The sequence below is a fragment of the Schistocerca americana genome, chromosome 1, assembly GCF_021461395.2.
Source record: "Schistocerca americana isolate TAMUIC-IGC-003095 chromosome 1, iqSchAmer2.1, whole genome shotgun sequence".
In the NCBI taxonomy this organism is placed as follows: Eukaryota; Metazoa; Arthropoda; class Insecta; order Orthoptera; family Acrididae; genus Schistocerca; species Schistocerca americana.
Genome location: NC_060119.1, coordinates 78335099 through 78356255, shown reverse-complemented (window position 1 = coordinate 78356255; position 21157 = coordinate 78335099). Strand labels below are relative to the sequence as shown.

Sequence of the window (21157 nt, the reverse complement as noted above, 5' to 3'; positions counted from 1 at the left end):
TTATACTGATGAAAGTATCAAGTAGCAACATTAATTATAGAAACACTACACTAGTTTATATTCACATTCACTTATAATTAAAAATGTATTCCCTTCATAATTATCAGTTGGGGTCCGTCTAATTACGGATGAATGCACCGAATTTTCTCGTGTCACACTTGACGGGCTGTTATTCAAAAGACATCTCTATTGACCTGAAATATGACCATATTCGTAAGTTACATTATTTCATCTTAGATATTGTACTTTCTACATTAGTGATATAAAGAGTTCTGTTACTAATAAACAGTATCTCGGTGATTTCTCTCTCTCTCTCTCTCTCTCTCTCTCTCTCTCTCTCTCTCTCTCTGTGTGTGTGTGTGTGTGTGTGTGTGTGTGTGTGTGTGTGTGTGTGTGAGCACGTGGCTGTGTAAGCTTGTATTTCGGCCTAAAATAAATACAAATTCTGTCTCATACGCATTCGTAAAATAATTTTTAAAAAGTGAATAATAATAGTAATAATAAAAGCAGTAAGCTTGCAGACACGTAATTATAGTAAAGCAAATATAATTCAAATAAATTTAAGCACACACAGACATTCACAGAATGCTGATGTCATAAACACGTGTTCTATACCTGGCAATAACATTCAACAGTTGGCTACATTAATCAAAACGTAACATGAAGAAAACGGCTTTATTTCCTCTTACTGTGTTAATGATATTTTGTATGAACACAAACAGAAGAAGAGTAATAAAACCTAAACAATAAGGCGTGTAGGGAAAAACCTATGAAATCTGCAAGTAGAAATTGAAACTATTATGTTGTCATAAAAAATTTCAAAATGTCTGAAGTGTTTATTTATAATTTCAATGTAAAAACTGGGGTATTTTGGAAATCAACCTTATGCAAACACAATTACTTTAAAGTCTGGAAACTCCAGTGTGTCATCTTCTGGGGATTAAATTTTTATTTTCTTAAAGTACAACATCACATTTGTAATAATTTAATTACTGTAGGCCTAAGAAATACAATATTTGCAATTTGCTTCATTTTGTTTGGGCACTGACTTTAAAATTACATCGATAATTGAACTGTATTATTAAACATCTATTTTAGTGCTTGTTTTTGTCGTTTCTTTGGCAGCATGACATCTGCAAACTAGCCATGACAGAAATTACTGCGTATTTGTGGAGAGCTGTTTTGAGATTAGACGTTATGTACGTTTCTGTACTTCCATTTTCCGTCCTGCTTGGTGTACCTAGTTGGTGTCTCAATCAGCTACTTTTTAGTGCATTGCTTTCACCCAGTTCTTCATAAATTCCCGCTCACTACTTCACCTCACATGCACTTGCACAAAATGTGGCGAAATGTGATCTGAGCAGACAGTTCTGGCGATACACTCAGTGAGATGTGTCATGTATCGTCGTTGCTCACTTGTTCATCGTTGGTCTTGTGTGTGTTATGGCGCTGATTTTGAATGTGTGTGTGTGTGTGTGTGTGTGTGTGTGTGTGCGTGTGTGAGAGAGAGAGAGAGAGAGAGAGAGAGAGAGAGAGAGAGAGAGAGAGAGAGAGAGAGAGAGAGGGGATGGATGGAAAGAGAGGTGGGGAGAGAACCAAGAAAACAGAAGTTCTATTTTTTCTGTTGTGTTTCTTGTAGCGAGTCACCTTTGTATAGTTCGCTGAGTGTTCCAAACAGTGTTCTGTTGCACAGCGTTGTATTATCAGCTAGGACTCTCTTTCCCTGTATTATTGCTTTTTGTATTTGATAGTTTTCCTACATTGTGAGTTTTTGATAGAGACTGTTGCTTTCTCTGAGGATCTTAAAATCGGTCTCCATGTTTTTTGGGTGGTGGTTTTATTGTAATTTTGTTGTTCAGTTTGCTAATCATTTGTATGTTGTACCCATTCTCTCTGGGTATTTGGTGTATTGTATTTAGTTCCTGTGTGCAGTTGAGTTTGTCCAGTGGAGTACTGTTGAGTCTGTGTATCATGTGTCTGAAACTTCAAAGTTTATGTGCTTGTGGGTGGTTGGAGTTGATGTGAATGGTTATACTTGTGGCTGTAGGTTTCCTGAATATTCCAAAATTATGTTTTTTGTTGATACTGCGTATGGTAATGTCTAAGAAATTAAGCTTAATTTCCTCCTCTGTATCAATGGTGAATTTAATTTTTGGGTGAACTGTATTTATGTCACTGTGTAATTGTTTTATTCGGATTTGTGTTTCATCAATCAAGAAAATGATGTCATCTACATATCGGTACCATTATGTAAACTTGTAATGTTCTGGATGTATGATTTCATTGAATATTTTGATTTCAAAAAATACCACACAAACTCTCAAGTTTCAGACACATGCTATACAGGCTCAACAGAACTCCACTGGACAAACTCGACTACACACAGGAACTAAATACAATACACCAAATAGCCAGAGAGAATGGGTACAACGCACAAATGACAAACAAACTGAACAACAAAACTAAAAAAACTAATTAAAAGAGGACAAACCATTAACAAATCACCAGCCACAACAGAGAACCAAGAACACAATCTCCTGCAAAACACAGGATACCAGGAACACTCAACAAAGAGTACAGCATGACGTACACTAAAACACAGCAACAAAAACGTATACAGGATTTGAAACAGACTGAAGAAACAAGGGCTAAAAATAGCACTCCGCACAAATAACACAATACACAAGAATCTAAGATCTAAGAACACCTATGCAGACAAATTCTCCAAAGCTCGAATATATCAGTTAACATGCAGTGCATCCCAGTCGGTCTACATAGGCCAAACATGAAGAAACTTCAAAACGAGGTGCTCCAAGCACCTCACAGCCCTAAGCAGTCATAGTATACACTCCACTTTTGTAGACCACGTAATACAAGGAAACTACCACCCAGAAATCATGGAGACCGATCTTAAGCTCTCCAGAGGAAGGAACAGTCTCTATCAAAAACTCACAATAGAGGAGAACTACCAAATACAAAAAGCAATAATACACGGAAAGAGAATTCTGAATGAAAATACAACACTGTGCAACAGAACACTGTTTGGAACACACAATGAACTATACAAAGGTGACTCCCTACAAGAAACATAGCAGAAAAAAGGAACTTCTGTTTTCTTGGTTCTCTCCCCACCTCTCTTTCCATCTCTCTCTCTCTCTTTCTCTTCCACCCCTCTTTCTCCCTCCCTCTTCCCTCTCTCTCTATCTCTCTCTCTGTCTGTCTGTCTGTCTGTCTCTCTTTCTCTCTCTCTCTCTCTCTCTCTCTCTCTCTCTCTCTCTCTCTCACACACACACACACACACACTCACACACACACATATTCAAAATCAGCGCCATAACACACACAAGACCAACGATGAACAAGTGAGCAACGACAATACATGACACATCTCACTGAGTGTATTGCCAGAAGCGTCTGCTCCTCCCACACACAAACACACACACACACACACAAAATAAAGTAAAATAAAACAAAATGAAATAAATCCTTAAACCTACTGTCACCCTCACTCTCTCCCTCTCTCCCTCTATCTCTGTCCCTTTTGACACACACACATTCACAAACACACACACACACACACACACACACACACACACACACACAAGGAAAAAATCGCAGACGCCTCTGAAAGATTCAGAACAACTGCCAGGAACTCTTTCAACTGTTCCACTGTCAGCCATCTTGCTTTTACACCTTCAATTGTTCCACGGCCCATCATGTTTGTTTTTACAGCTGGTAATGCAATGAAACAGTTATAGTGATAGTGACAGTGGCAACTCAATGTATAGTGAAGATGTTTAAATGGAAAATGTAAGTGAAACATTATGTAAATAGTCACTCGCAAATAGAATTAAATAATTTCACGTATAGAAATAACAAGTTTTCAAATCGTAATTTTGGCTTAAACAATTTGTCTACTTTGAAGTATAAGTGGTTGCAGATGACAAATTGTGCAACAAAACGGTCACTGTAGAAAAACAACACATCAGAAAAACCACACCATGTGGTAAACAGGTATGAACTCGTAAATTATGTGTTTTTTTCAAATATCTGTAATTACGATTTGAAAACTAATATCTAAATGTATACAAACAACAAAGAACACTCTTTATCTTTATCAGATGGAAAACAACAGATCACTGAAGACGCTGCAACTGCAGTGAAACATGTTTGAGTTAAAAAACAAAATTGTGTTTTGCTAAAGGCAGACCCTATCCAAAAACATACGTATTTCAAGCTCTTTTTTCGCACTTCTGTGCTCGTGGCTCCTCAGACAGACGAAGCTGCATGAAGGCGGCGGACTACAGGATATTGAGACGAACCCTAGTACAAGCCCCAGGCAAGTGGGCCACTGACATGGTGTAAGACAAAGTTGCACGACAACTGCTACTATCCCTATCACCTGCAGAGAGTGCAAGGGTTATCAGCAGCGGGTCTCCCTCCACAGAAAGGATTTTGTCGATAGCTTTTCCACCAGACCATCATAATTATGAGATTTCTATCATCAGTCCTCTTTACCGACAAAGCCACCTTTACCGTACCTGCAGTTTGTCGGTTTTATTAATTCAAATGGCTCTGAGCACTATGGGACTTAACATCTGAGGTCATCAGTCCCCTAGAACTTAGAATTACTTAAATCTAACTAACCTAAGGACATCACACACATCCATGCCCTGGGCAAGATTCGAACCTGCGAACGTAGAGGTGGCGCGGTTCCAGACTGAAGCGCCCAGAACCGCTCGGGTTTTATTAATGATCACTCTGTTTAACGCAGGGTGGAGTGGATCACCGTGGTAGTTCAATCTGCAAGTCTGTGAATCGATGGAACAATTGAAAGGGAATTTAGGAAAAGTATTAAAAGTACAGCACGGAGGACACACTCGAATACTAAGGTTTGCAGGCGACACAGCACTCCCAGTAGATTCTAAGATAGACTTCGAAGACTCTTTGAATGGGACGGAATGCATACTTAACATGGTACGCAACTGAAAGATAAGCAGCGCAAATACGAATGTGATGGAGGGCGATGGTACGATAATAACGGGTTGCTTACGCGTTGGGGACGATACATTTGCGGAAATTGGGAAGAATTCTCTCATTTAGTGAGCAAAGCTACGATGACTGAAGCAAAGAAGAAATCAGAAACAGATTACTTCCTTCAATAAGGTTCTTCTGGTATCTGATGCCTGTGATGTAAAGCATCAAATATGAAGGCTCAAATCACATGAGATCGGAGAAAATAAGGAATCTCGGCCCTGAAACTGATGAACAGTGGTCTACAATGATAATCTCGAAGATCTGTAGCAAGGCAACCAAAGCAAACCAAGCAAAGAACGATTCCCCAAGAAGTCCAGACCGGTCTCACTTATGTGCCATGTGTTTAAAATTATTCAGAGAATGGTTTTCAATCGAAATTTTGACTCTGTCGGCTGGAAGATTATTAAATGACAGACAGGTTTCATATAATTTCATTCAAATAATGGTTACATCATTTAACCCAGCACATCGAGGAAGGGTGTGAAAGAAAGCTGGTAAGAGGATTTGCTTCTATCGATCTTAGAGCTGCTTATGGTACCATAAATAACAAGATACCAGGAAGCTGTTCACAACTAAGAACTGATACAGTTTAATCAGTTTCTGCTGCAGAACAGACGATTTATTGTCAAACTGAGGGGCAAAAAGAGCCGATGGAGAACGGAGAAGAATGGCGTTCCATAAGGAAATGTGCTGGATCTGATATTTGCAAAACATATGTGGGAACTATCAGCCATTCAACACTGGAGCCCAGTTCTTCATCTACGCAGACGCCACAGCTATCGGTCATAAAGAACCGACAGTTAAAATAGTAGAGTCCAAGCTAACGCGTGCTCTCAAAGGACTTGCTATCCACTATGACGACAACCGCACCAAACCCAACCCGTATTGAACTCATATGCGGCTTCGATCTACGCACCAAGGAGGCAAGAAGAGAGCTGATGTAATTTAAGTCACTGCATTCACCTCCGATACCTGGGGCTGAAAGTGTACCGTGCCCTAACTTATAAGCGACACCCGATAGAAGGTATGCACCAGAAACCGGTATCCTACTCAAACTGACAAACACGACACGGGAAGCGCAGTCCAGCCTCTGCTGCCTACCCGCGCTCGGTCTGTGTTCCTCTACTGTAGAGTACGCCGAGGAACTCTGCTCACGCTAACCACGTGGGCGTGTCTCTCCACGGGACAGGTTACGTAGTCACAGCATGCCTGAGCCGTACTCCAGTCAACACTATAATTCTGCTAAGGGGAACAACGACTCCAGTTGTAACAAGACATGTAGCATGAGAGACTGAAAAGAAGAGACAAGAAACGAATGCGAGTAATCGATTTTTTGGAACTGTTGCTTATCCACAACGATGGAAATCGAGAAAACGTTTCCTCTTTCAGCTTCCGCAATAGCCCGTCGGTATGAGGTGTGGAGAGCAAAGTCCCCTGGTGGATTGTGGACAGCAAAAGAGAAATTGCCATGAGGCTGCGGTCTCCGATGCAGGACTTGGGTGGCTGTCAACAGTTTGAGAACAGGAGTGACGAGCGGAAAGGTTAATCTGAAGGTGTGGGTCGCCAGTGGCGATAAATTTTGTGTATGTGGTTCAAGACACGACTCCGAACTTTTGTTGATTTACGGTAATCTGAGCAAACCCTCTGACATAGTAGATTTGTTTACAGCAAATGCCCTTGCTGCGGAACCTTGGATTCGCGAAGTATGAAATTCTCTGGCTTAACATTAGACTGTAGTCTCGGTATTATGTTGTGTTTGGTGCTTTTTGGACTTGGATTTAAGTAAATAAAGGTAACATCGTATAGAACTGGAAGTCGTACTATCAGTTGCCAGGAGAAGAAGAAACTTGAAGCATTTCAAATGTGACACTAAAAGATGTAATGAAATAAGAAGCAATGGAGTTTCCGCGATCGGTGTGGAAATAAATGTATGGGAGATTGTTACCATAGGGTGGGACACAATAGTGGGCCTTATATTCCGGCACCAGGTTAACCCTGTCGCTGTGAAGACAGGAATATACAAAACAGCTTAAAGAAAACGTTTCTTGTGGCACCTAGACAGAAATGAAAGAAAAAAAACAGCTCAGGGTAGTAAAACATGGAGGACAGCGTCAAACTTGTGATGAGCCTGACTGAGAAATGATCTCATATACGTTCGTAGCACAGAGCTTTGGGACATGATCTTAACTGCCGTCCATCAGTTCCGCTGCAAATGTTGTGTTCCCAAGTATGAAAGAAAAGCTCTCGTGTTTCCAGCCGGTCCGCAGAGTATAGAAACCGCAACATTTCTACAATAGCCATCTTCACCATTTCCTGCGGAAGGGCGGGATAAGTACACTAACAACCATCTGGAGGACCGCGAGCTTTTAATCACTGTTCTCACTTGTCTAGTGTTTACAGGTGTAAACTGTAAGCTTTTCATATTTCCATGAGTGTATTTAATGTCGGTGGTTGAATTCTCCTTACCTGCGACCACCATGTCGAGGTAGGACATCTCGTGCACGGCTTCGTACGTCACCTGCCCTCCATGCTTGCTGAGCACGCTGTCGACTTCATCCCTCAGGCGGTCCTGGATATGCGGGTTGACTGCTAGTTCGTGGATGCAGAAGCTCATTGTGGTCGACGATGTCTCGAAGCCCGCTACGAAGAAGACGAGGCACTGTGCAGCGAGTAGCTCGTCTGTGAGCGCTGCAACACGACACACCAACGTTAGTCTGTACTCTCAGTTGTTTACCTTCATAAAATAGATAACACTCCATGGAACTGAGGAACTATGGCTAAGTCTTTCTGAATACTCCTCATAGAATACTGCGATTACCAAGACAGCTAACCTTAAATGTAACAGGTCAGCAATATAGCAGGTGAGCAACTGGAAGCAGTAAATTCAATAAATTATCTGGGAGTAGCCATTAGGAGTTATTTATAATGGGATGACCATATAAAATTAATTGTCGGTAAAGCAGATGCCAGGCTGAGATTCATTGGAAGAATCCTAAGGAAATACAGTCCGAAAACAAAGGAAGTAGGTTACAGTACACTTGCCGGCCGCGGTGGTCTAGCGGTTCTAGGCGCTCAGTCAGGAACCGCGCGACTGCTACGGTCGCAGGTTCGAATCCTGCCTCGGGCATGGATGTGTGTGATGTCCATAGGTTAGTTAGGTTAAGTAGTTCTAAGTTCTAGGGGACTTATGACCACAGATGTTGAGTCCCATAGTGCTCAGAGCCATTTGAACCATTTTTGTTACAGTACACTTGTTCGCCCACTGCTTGAATACTGCTGACCGGTGTGGGATCCGTACCAGATAGGGTTCATAGAAGAGATAGAAAAGATCCAACGGAGAGCAGCGCGCTTCGATACAGGACCATTTAGTAATCGCGAAAGCGTTACGGATATAGTAGATAAACTCAAGTGGAATACTCTGCAAAAGAGACGCTCAGTACCTCGCTACGGGCTTTTTGTTGAAGTTTCGACAACATACCTTCACTGAAGAGTCACGCAGTAAGTTGCTTCCACCTACGTATGTCTCGCGAAGAGACCATGAGGATAAAATCAGAGAGATTAGAGCCCACACAGAGGCATACCGACAATCTTTCTTTCCACGAACAATACGAGACTGGAATAGAAGGGAGAACCGACAGAGGTACTCAAGGTACCCTCCGCCATACACCGTCAGGTGGCTTGCGGGGTATGGATGTATCGTAAAATGGGCGGTCAGTGAGTGATGCAACATTTCTTTTTATAAATCTGGTTGGCTTTATTCAGGATTTCAACACACTATACTATTCCCCACTCTACAAAACCCTGTTTTTCAGCTTAATCTGCGTGCACAAGACGCTCCTACGCCGCCTTACTGGAAAGGCTTGTATGCCTGCACGGTATATCCCTCTGCTGGTCGACGTCGGAGCCAAGGTTTTGCTGCATCAATGACCTCTTCATAATTAACGTACTGAATTACACGGAGTGGATCCTTCATTGAGCCAAACAGATGGAAGTCGAGGGCACGAGATTAAGGTCGTAGAGTCGAAAACAGTCCAATGGTTTCGTGAACTCCTCTCGGGTGCGCAGAATTGCGTTAGGCTTCGCGTTGTCATAGAAAAGGAGAAGTTTGTTTGCAAGTTTATGGCGACGTACACGCTAAACTCTTTTCTTCAGTTTACTGAGGATTTACTAAACACAGCCTTCCGAAATGCCTTCACAAAAGAAGACGAAGTGAATATTCCAGAATTCGAAGGGAGAGCAGCTGCCGACATGAGTAACGTAGAAGTAAATATCCCCAGAGTAGTGAGGCAACTCTAATCACTTAATAAAATCAAGTGTTCTGGTCGAGACTGTATACCAATTAAGTTCCTTTCGGAGTATGCTGATAAATTAGCTCCATACTTAACAATCGTATACAACCGTTCGCTCGATGACAGATCCGTATCCAAAGACTGGAAAGTTGAACTGGTTACACCAATATTCAAGAAAGGTAGTAGGAGTAATCCACTAAATCACAGGCCCATATCGTTAACGTCGATATGCAGCAGGATTTTAGAAAATATATTATGTTCGAACATTATGAATTACCTCGAAGGAAGCGGTCTATTGACACACAGTCAACATGGGTTTAGAAAACATCGTTCCAGTGAAACACAATTAGCTCTTTATTCACATGAAGTGCTGAGTGCTATTGACAAGGCATTTCAAATCGATTCTCTATTCCTGGATTTCCGGAAGGCTTTTGACACTGCACCACACAAGCGGCTAGTAGTAAAATTGCGTGCTTATGGAAATCGTCTCAGTTATGTGACTGGAGTTGCGATTTCCTGTCAGAGAGGTCACAGTTCGTAGTAATTGACGGAAAGTCATAAAGTAAAACAGAATTGATTTCAGGCGTTCCCCAAGAGTGTTATAGTCAAATTGCTGTTCCTTGTCTATATACACGACAATCTGAGCAGCCTTCTTCGGTTGTTTGCAGATGACGCTGTTGTTTATCGACTAATAAAGTCATCAGAAGATCAAAACAAACTGCAAAACGATTTAGAAAAGATTTCTGAATGGTGCGAAAAGTTGCAGTTGACACTAAATAACGAAAAGTGTGAGGTCATCCACATGAGTGCCAAAAGGAACTTGTTAGACTTTGGTTAAACGAAAATCAGTCTAATCTAAAAGCCGTGAATTCAACTAAATACCTAGGTATTACAATTACGAACAACTTAAATTGGAAAAAATACATAGAAAATGTTGTGGGGAAGGCTAACCAAAGGCTGCGTTTTATTGGCAGAACACTTACAAAATGTAACAGACCTACTAAGGAAACTGCCTACACTACGCTTGTCCGTTCTCTTTTAGAATACTGCTGCGCGGTGTGGGATCCTTACCAGGTAGGACTTACGGAGTACATCAAAAAAGTTCAAAGAAAGGCAGCACGTTTTGTATTATCGCGAAATATGGGAGAGAGTGTCACAGAAATGATACAGAATTTGGGCTGGAAATCGTTAAAAGAAAGGCGTTTTTCGTTGCGACGGAATCTTCTCACGAAATTACAATCACCAACTTTCATCTCCGAATGCGCAAATATTTTGTTGACACCGACCTACATAGGGCGGAACGATCATCACGATAAAATAAGGGAAATCAGAGCTTGTACGGAAAGATATAGGAGTTCATTCTTTTCGCGCGCTGTACGAGATTGGAATAATAGAGAATTGTGAAGGTGGTTCGATGAACCCTCTGCCAGGCACTTAAATGTGATTTGCAGAATATCCACGTAGATGTAGATAACACAATATGCTTCCCAGGTGACGGTTGACATAAAACAGAATGACCCCTTCAGAGTCCGAGAAGACCGTCGCTGTGACTTTCCCAGCGGAGAGTGTGGCTTTGAACTTTTTCTCCGACGGAGAAGTAGTGTAGCGCCACTCAGTGGATTGCCGTTTCGACGATCAGAATCGTAGCGCCCAAACAATTACGCACAGAAGGTCCGTCGTTTCACTTTATGGTCTTCCGTTGGGAGTGAGGAATTCAACTGGCACACACTTTCGACTACACCAAATGGTGGACGAGTGTGTCGGCACTACCAACAAAGTCGTCTAGCTATACAGCGACATATTTGATTGTGATCCGTATATCACCTCAAATGAGAGGGTCCGCGCGTTCCATCATTGCAGAAGCTACAGTTGTGTGCGGCCAGCCGACACGCGATGGATGGGACAGGTTTGTGCGACCTTGTTGCGATAATGACAGGCACCGCGTCCAACGACTAACCACGCTTTTGATCAATTGCAGGTCTCCGCAGACATTCTGCTGGCGCTACGAATATCTTTTATGGTCATGTTTTCGGCTGAAAGAAACACAATGGCAGCTCTCAGGCTTGGAACGCAACTCCTTTACAGATGGCATTTTGAAGGCTACATATAGTGCCACCACACATCGGAACTTAATGAATCTACACTACTGACCATTAAAGTTGCTACACCACGAAGATGATGTGCTACAGACGCGAAATTTAACCGACAGGAAGAAGATACTGTGATACACAAATGATTAGCTTTTCAGAGCATTCACACAACGTTGGCGCCGCTGGCGATACCTACAACGTTGCTGACATGAGGAAAGTTTCCAAACGATTTCTCATACACAAACAGCAGTTGACCGGCGTTGCCTGGTGAAACGTTGTTGTGATGCCTCGTGGAAGGAGGAGAAATGCGTACTATCACGTTTCCGACTTTGATAAAGGTTGGATTGTAGCCTATCGCGATTGCGGTTTGTCGTATCGCGACATTGCTGCTCGCGTTGGTCGAGATCCAATGACTGTTAGCAGAGTATGGAATCGGTTGGTTCAGGAGGGTAATACGGACCGCCTTGCTGGATCCCAAGGGCCTCGTATCACTAGCAGTCGAGATAACAGGGCTCTTATCCGCATGGCTGTAACGGACCGTGCAGCCACGTCTCGATCCCTGAGTCAACAGATGGGGACGTTTGCAAGACAACAACCATCTTTACGAACAGTTCGACGACGTTTGCAGCAGCATGGACTATCAGCTCGGAGACCATGGGTGCGGTTACCCTTGACGCTGCATCACAGACAGGAGCACCTGCGATGGTGTACTCAACGGCGAACCTTGGCGTACGAATGGCAAAACGTCATTTTTTCGGATGAATCCAGGTTCTGTTTACAGCGTCATGATGGTCGCATCCGTGTTTGACAACATCGCGGTGAACGCACATTGGAAGCGTGTATTCGTCATCGCCATACTGGCTTGTCATCCGGTGTGATGGTATGGGGTGCCATTGTTTACACGTCTCGGTCACCTCGTTTTCGCATCGACGGCACTTTGAAGAGTTGACGTTACATTTCAGATGTGTTACGATTCGTGGCTCTACCCTTCATTCGATCCCTGCGAAACCCTACATTTCAGCAGGGTAATGCACGACCGCATGTTGCAGGTCCTGTACGGGCCTTTCTGGATACAGAAAATGTTCGAGTGCTGCCCTGGCCAGCACATTCTCCAGATCTCTCACCAACTGAAAACGTCTGCTCAATGGTGGTCGAGCAACTGGCTCGTCACAATACGCCAGTCACTACTCCTGAAGAACTGTGGTATCGTGTTGAAGCTGCGTGGGCAGCTGTACCTGTACACGCCATCGAAGCTCAGTTTGACTCAATGCCCAGGCGATTCAAGGCCGCTATTACGGCCAGAGGTGGTTGTTCTGGGAACTGATTTCTCAGGATCTATGCACCTAAAATGCGTGGAAATGTAATCACATGTCAGTTCTAGTATAATGTATCGGTCCAATGAATACCCGTTTATCATCTGCATTTCTTATTGGTGTAGCAGTTTTAATGGCCAGTAGTGTACATACACTCAAGCGGAAATATTCCACGTCGCCCACAACAAATTCGGTATTTTTTCATCTGAAAATGGTCAAGAGTGTATTCGAGACTTCTTCTCACCATATGTTTTTACCCTTCACACCTACCACATTTAAGAAATTTAATGTTCCTCGATGCCATAGTTGTATGGTGGTGACCTATCCCTTCACGTTTTGAAGTTGTGCCATGAAACTCTTTCCTTCGAGGTTCAAATCAGTAGATCCTCTTTAGCTACACGATTGTCGTTATAATCTCAAGAATGTTCCTGTGGCGTCGTAGTTGAGTTGAGTATACTCTTAATCATCCGTACTTCTGTGTACTTAAACTGCAGAAAAATACCTTCAGGAAACGCTTCGTAAACCGGATTTATAGTCGACATCAACAGTTTCCCTTCGTTAAGAAAACCGTTCCTTTCTACTCCCAGGCTGCATGGTTATATTTTGTCGCCGTCAGTTGTTTTACGGTCCAAATAGGAAGTCTCATATACTACTTTCAGGGCCTCAATTCCGAATCAAATTCGCCCAGCGTCGCCTGATATATTTTGCTTACACTCCATTACCTAGAATGTACTTTTACTAACATGTGTCTTATGGCTTTTCTTCTGGATAACTACTCATTCCTGTCACCTGAACTCCATTGTCCTTGAGAGTCTCTGCAGGAATTGTAATGTTATAAGCAACACTTAAAATTTTCGTCTCTTCCTCGGTATCTCTCATCCGCTCTCCCAAATTTCTCCTTCGTTATCTTTGTTGTTGGTTTGATGTACTGATTCAATAACAATGGTATAAGCGACTGGTCCGTCGCACTGCCTTTCTTGCCTTTCGAATGTTATCACTACAATCTGTTTTCTAAATCTATGTCTGCAGCTACATCTATACTACCCAAGCCAGTTTATGGTGTGTTTAAGAAAGTACTTCGTGTATCAGTTTCATTCCGCTATTTTCCAGTCTGAACTGTTCGCGGAAAGAGCGATTAATAGTAAGCCTCCATATAAGCTAGAGTCTCTCCAATCTAACGTCCACGATCTTTCTTTGAAATATCCATACGAGGACCGTCAGTTTTGGACGTTTTACAGTAAACCACAACGTGATTCAGAGGGTCTTTGTTGAAGTATCTCCCAGTGGAGTTGGCTGAGCATTCCGTGACGCTTTCGCGTATACTAAACGAACCTGTAACGAAACGTGCTGCTATTCCTTGTGTCTCCTCTATTTCCTGTCTCAGCCCTATCTGGTACGTATCCCAGAATGACGAGCAATATTTAAATACTGGTAGAACGAAGGTTTTATAAGCTACCGCTTTTATGAGTGGGACACATTTTCTATCTATTCTCCCAATGAATCTCAGTATGGCATCTGTCTTACCTGCAATTAGTTTTATGTCATACGCATACTCACAGATATTTTATGGATGTTACTACTTGTAGTAGTGCTGTTGATATAATAACGATTTATCGATATATCGAGACCCCATGTGAAAATATCGCTTTCGTACAAGCGATATTGAACACTGATATATCGATATCCAAATGGCCACGTCGAGTGCCGATGTTTTTATTTTATATTATATTTTTTTCACAATTTCTGGTAAATATCTGAAATTGTTCTTTTGAAACTGTAGTAGAACATAATTTACTTTCAATGTGTGAAGGGGTCTTACTACTTCTTGAGGTTTCACCAAGTGCACTCTATCTCTCTGACTGTGTGAAGGAAGCATATGTCCACTGGAGGGGGAGGGGGGGGGGAAGTGAGGATGTTAAAGGAATAGCACACCTGCTATTTCTTCACATCGGAATTCTTCAAAAACAGTTGTTGAAAATGATGAACAAAAATCTAAATGAGATAATTTATCTGTATGGTAGACGGAGACGTGTGAGAGGAAATTCTGACGTAATCGACACTCGGCGTTACCAACAGAAACTGCAACGTTTAGCTTCGCCAAGCAAGTTTGACTCTCCAGCTGCTAGGTCGCTGGCGTTGGCGGAAATGGAAAAACAGGAAAGTCGACATGAAGTGTTCCAGACAAATCAGATATGTCACGACACCGAAAGAAGGACCCATCGGACACCTTCTATTACGCCACTTACTCGTATATGCAATTACAATTGCTATCAAAGTGATTATTGCCAAGAGCGAACGCGTGTAGTTTTCCTTTCATTTATTGCTCTTGGGAGGATAGGTAGGGTGCTAGCTTGTTGATGTAAAGAATATCTAATAATAAATCAGTGCTTAAATACAGGGTTCTAAACCCGGCAGTATATTTACAATGTGCAGTCGATATTTTTATAGGCAAGCACGTGGGTAGCTTTACCGTCGATATATCGATACATTCCTTCGATACATCTAGGGACGGTAATGAATTTTTTTAAATATCGATTCACCGGAATACCTATATTTTTAAAAATGTTAACAGACCTAGTTTCTGTTGAATGTTCTACAATCTTATATCCATACAATAATTAATCAGCCTTACTGCCTATTTAAGCACAATACTCTACATATGTTTACTTTGAGATGCAGCTGCCAGTCCCTCGACATCTATATCTGAACTCAGCAAGCCACCTTATGGTGTAAGGTACATCGTGCATCATTGTTGCTTCTCCGTTTTCTTGTTTCAGTCGTAAATGGTTCGCGGGAAGAACTGTGAGCTTCGATGCCTCTACTTTTACCTTCAATGCCTTTTCGCGAGATACAGGTAGAAGAAAGGAATTGACTGGTTGACTCTCGCAGAAACGCATTCTCTCAGAACTTTGACAGTAAAGCACAGGGTGATCCAAAACACCTCTCTTACAGCGTCTGTCTCTGGACCTGTAACGAAGCAAGCTGCTCTCCGTTGGATCTTCTCTATCTCTTCTATCAACCTTATCTGGTACAGATCTCACACCGGTGAGCAGCACTCAATGAGTGGGCGAACAAGTGTACTGTAACTACTTCCAAGGAAGTAGTTACAGTACACTTGGATTGCATTTCCACAGGATTCTTCCAATGAATTTCACTCTGGCATCTGCTTTACCGACGATTAATTTTATATGTCATTCCATTTTAAATCACTCCTAATGCCTACTCCCAGATAATTTATGGAATTAACTGCTTCCAGTTGATGACCTGCTATTTTGTAGCTAAATGATAAAGAATCTTTCTTTCTGAGCATTGGCAGCACATTACACTTGTCTACATTGAGATTCAATAGCCATTCCGTGCACCATGCGTCAATTCGTTGCAGATCCTCCTGCATTTCAATACAATTTTCCATTGTTACAACCTCTCGATATACTATAGCATCATCCGCAAAAAGCCTCAGTGAACTTCCGATGTTATCAACAAGGTCATTTATATATATTGTGAACAGCAATGGTCCCACGACACTCCCCTCGGCACACCCGAAATCACTCTTACCTTCCATTGTGAATGACATGCTGCGTTCTGTTATCTAGGAACTCTTCAATCCAACCACACAATTGGTCTGATAGTCCATATGCTCTTACTTTGTTCATCAAACGACTGTGGGGAACTGTATCAAACACCTTGCGGAAGTCAAGAAACACGGTATCTACGTGGGAACCCGTGTCTATGGCCCTCTGAGTCTTGTGGACGAATAGCGCGAGCTGGGTTTCACACGATCGTCATTTTCGAAACCCATGCTGATTCCTACAGAGTAGATTTCTAGTCTCCAGAAAAGTCATTATACTCGAACATAATACGTGTTACAAAATTCTGCAGCTGATCGCCGTTAGAGATATAGGTCTATAGTTCTGCACATCTGTTCGACGTCCCTTCATGAAAACGGGGATGACCTGAGCCCTTTTCCAATCTGATTAACCATTTTCATAGGAAGAAACGTCATCTTCCTGCAGACCGTGCTGCACGTTCTTAGTGGCATGCGTGTACTTACTGAAGTCGGTGTCCGGTGAGTGAGAAACCTCCTTGCCCTTGTCAGGACTGTCGTGATCAGGGTCTACCTGCCCGTTCTGCTGCAGCTGCAGCAGCAGGTTGACGAAGTCGTTCCTGACCACGCCATTCTTCTTCCTGTAGTCCACGGTCTCACGCACAGCGCCCATGAAGAAGCGCTCGTGTTCGGGACTCAGAAATTTTATGCGCAGCAGGTAACCAATACGCACCTGCAACACAGAGTTGAATATTATTACGTCAGACATGTAAGGTACGTTCACTTCTTTCCTTGTCGGAGAACGTAAATGAAATCCACAGAGAAGCATCGAGAAACAGTGAGACGTCTGTAATTAATTATTTTATCCACAATGGCGTGTGAAAACCGCAGGTGTTTCAGAAACCAGTGAATCAGTAATCGGAAATGAGTTACGCTAGTTGCACATGTGTCCAAGACGTCGTACGTAGACTGGCTCATTGTTAATCCTTGATAATTGCAACGAAGGTAGTCTCTATTAATGTAATAAATAAAGAATATCTCTTTCTCAGGATAAATACATATGTAAATATATATGTATTTGTACAAGCAATGCTCGGGACAAGCTTCAGACTAAATATTATTCTTTAAAATGGCGAACATAAACGACTAATAACATCTAACGGAAACTACAGCGTGTTGAGATTTATATCTTATGTAGAGTCTGTATTTCCGACAAAATACGTTTACTATTCTCAACTGCGACTACCATTAGTGCCACAGGGAAAACAATCCACACGAGGAACAGCACGAACAATTAAACCGAGGGGTCTGCAACCATCGATTTCAATCAAGTTCCCCCAGCAGAGTGGGGGACACTCTGGAAAAAAATGAAAGAAGGAAAGCAAGGGAGGTGAAACGTTACGATGCGTCATCCGTTTCGGACCAGTATAAATAGTTGGAAAACTAGATAATAACGATATGTTATTTATACACAGTTGGCAATTATTGAACTCCGCGAAATAAAATAGTCGTTAACTTCTGAACAGTTTGCGTTAGGACGTCCAAACTGTACGGTTGGCCGCGGTGCATGATGGGAGTCAGTATGCGCATGCGCGCTCGCAGGACATTAATATGAATGTGGTCTGGTTTAGCGACGAAGGCCACTTTCATGTGGTTAGGTTCATCAATAAGCTAAGTTGGCGCATTTGGGGAACTGAGAATCCGCATTCAACGGCAAACGAATTGCAAAATGATTTAGATAAGATATCTCTATGGCGCGAGAAGTGGCAATTGACCTTGAATAAAGAAAAGTATGAAGTTATCCACATGAGTACTAAAAGAAATATGCTAAATTTCGATTACGCGATAAGTCACACAAACCTGAAGGCTGTAAATTCAACTGAATACTTAGGGATTAGAATTACAAATAACCTAAATTGTAACTATCACACAGATAATGTTGTGCGTAGAGCAAACCAAAGACTGCGATTCGTTGGCAGAACATTTGAAAGATGCAACAGGTCTACAAACGATACTGCTTACACCACGCTTGTCCGCCCTATTCTGGAGTATTGCTGTGCGTTGTGGGATCCGCATCACGTGGGACTGACGGATGACATCGAAAAAGTTTAAAGAAGGGCGGCTCGTTTTGTATTATCGCGAAATAGGGGAGATAGTGGCACAGACATGATACGTGGAGATGAAGTCATTAAAATCAAGGCGTTTTCCGTTGCTACGGGATCTTCTCATGAAATTTCAATCACCGTTTTTCTCCTCCGAATGCCAAAACATTTTGTTGGCACCTACGTAGATACGGAGAAATGATTATCACGATAAAATAGGAGAATCAGAGCTCGCACAGAAAAATTTAAGTGCTCGTATTCCCAGAGCGCCGATAGATAGTGGAACGGTAGAGAGACAGATTCAAGATGGTCCATTGAACCCTCCGTGAGGCACTTTATTGTGAATATCATAGTAATCACGTAGACGTAGACATGTCTATGTGGTGTACAATCTCCAGTCACGGAATAATGGTAGCGATATTCCTTGATGGCACTGTGACTACCAACCGGTACGTGAAGGTTTTGGATGATGATTTCATCCACATTATCCAAAGTGATCATGATTTCGACAAGATGCGGTTCATGCAAGACGGAGCTCTTCCCCATCGAAATAGCAGAGCGACGTCACGGAGGAGCACTTTGGGGACCGCATTCTGGCTCTGGGGTACCCAGTGGCAATTGGCATAGGTTCAGATGGCTCTGAGCACTATGGGACTTAATATCTGAGGTCATCAGTCCCCTAGAACTTAGAACTACTTAAACCTAACTAACCTAAGGACATCACACACAACCATCTCCAAGGGCAGGATTCGAACTTGCGAGCGTAGCGGTCGCGCGGTTCCAGACTGAAGCGCCTAGAACCGCTCGGCCACACCGACCGGCAACTAGCATAGGCCGCCATATTTTCCGGATCTGAAGATATGCGACTCCTTTTTGTGGGGCTATATTAAAGACAAGGTGTACAGCAATAGCCCCAAAGCCATTGCTCAGCTGAAAACAGGCATTCAGGAGGTCATCCGCGGCATCGATGTTCAGATACTTCCATGGGTCATGCAGATTTGCGCTATTCGTCTGCGCCACATCATAGTCAGTGACGGCAGGCGTATCGAACATGTCATAACTTAAATCCGAATATGTGTAATTTCGTTTACATTTTGAATAAACTGTGTACACGTTGTCGTCTGTAACTAACATAAATTTTTTTCGCATATTTCTACAATTTTGACCCTGTACATTGATGTGTTGGCAGAAGAGCCAACACCGTGTTGCTAGAGGAAGCCGAATTGCACGCGTTTAAGCTCACGCAGACTGGTGTGAGGTCTGGAACAGTTAAAGGAGTTGAGTCTAATAAATAAAGTACGAAGCTCTTGGAATACTTAACTTTAATCCGTAATTGGAGAACATCGCTCTTGATTATACATAATTGCAATCTCAATATAAACTGGTAATGGCGTCTTGCTAGGTCGTAGCAAATGACGTAGCTGAAGGCTATGCTAAGTATCGTCTCGGCAAATGAGAGCGTATTTGTCAGTGATCCATCTCTGGCAAAGTCTGCTGTACAACTGGGCGAGTGCTAGGACGTCTCTCTAGGCCTGCCGTGTGGCGGCGCACGGTCTGCAATCACTGACAGTGGCGACACGCGGGTCCGACGTATAGTACCGGACCGCGGCCGGTTTAAAGGCTACCACCTAGCAAGTGTGGCGCCTGGCGGTGACACTACATTCCTCCCCCGCAAATCGGCGTACGGTTGTGTTATAAGGCTTCCACCCGCCGTGGGGAGGACCCCATGTTGACGTATGCGACGAGGTGGGGAGCCTAACAACAGGCGAGGCTGTGCCTCCCGCAGCCTGCCATTCGGCCCGAGGAGAGCTAGGAAACGCCTGAAAACTTAGTCCAGGGTGCACGCCAACATGCGGTGTATGCGCCCGTAAAGAGACAGGAGGGGCCGAAGATTCGACCTCCATCGGGGCGGGGCAGCCGACGGGCTAAGACGACATATGGTCCGGAGCGGGCACGAGGTCCATGTCGGAGGACAGCTGGTCACGGGAAGCGATCGGCGGCGCGTGACCCAGGGAGGCGCTTGGCGGTTGCGGCGAAGCGTCCACTGCGGGCGTCGCCGGCGGGAGAACAGGCGGCGGCGCTTCGCCATGGGGCAAAATGAAAGGCAGCGTCGGTAACACCTGGGGATGAGGCGAGCCAGTAGATGGGTCCCCAGGGCGCTGACCGGACGGCACCGTCGCTGAAAGCAGACGGGGAGCGGCAGAACCCGTGCGACGAGAGAGGCACAGCTGATTGAGTTGCTGCCGCACCTCACCAGAGGCCCCCAAAACCGGGTACATAGCGCGGCCGAGGCAGCGAAGATTGCCCCTGCGAACCAACGCCGTGAACCTCGATAGTTGCGATAGTATACAACGTCGCCTGGAGCAAAAGCAGGCGTCTGCCGCTGCACGGGAACCTGATGCGGCGGATGTAAGAAAGACATCAAGGTTCGATGAGGACGACCGTGGAGCAACTCAGCCGACGAGCGACCATGTCGGGGCTGAGAGTGATACGAGGACAAGAAGAGCAATAACGCGTCTTCCCGAGATTGCGACTCTTTCAACTTCAATATCTGTGACTTGAAATTCCGGACCAAACGTTCAGCGGCACCTTTTGACGGAGGCGAAAACGGCGCGAACGTCAGATGTTGAATACCATTGGCCTTGCAGAATGACTGAAATTCTGCGGAAATGAATTGTGGGCCATTGTCAGAAACAATAGCCTGTGGAAGACCTTCTATACAAAAGATAGCAGATAACGCTTGGATGGTGGCAGATGACGTCGTGGAAGACATCCGGACAAC

General features: G+C 43.5%; 1 protein-coding gene across 1 annotated transcript in view; it reads right to left on the bottom strand.

Moving 5' to 3' along the window:
• The window catches only part of LOC124622022 (probable cytochrome P450 6a13), a 31641-nt gene extending 14651 nt beyond the window's left edge, over positions 1-16990 (bottom strand). The window contains exons 1-2 of the mRNA XM_047147579.1: positions 16781-16990; positions 7504-7725 (exon numbers count right to left, since the gene is read on the bottom strand). Of these exons, the coding sequence (XP_047003535.1) occupies positions 7504-7725; positions 16781-16946 (388 nt within the window). The 5' untranslated portion in view covers positions 16947-16990. The remainder of the gene's footprint in view (positions 1-7503; positions 7726-16780) is intronic.
• Positions 16991-21157: the final 4167 nt, after the last annotated feature.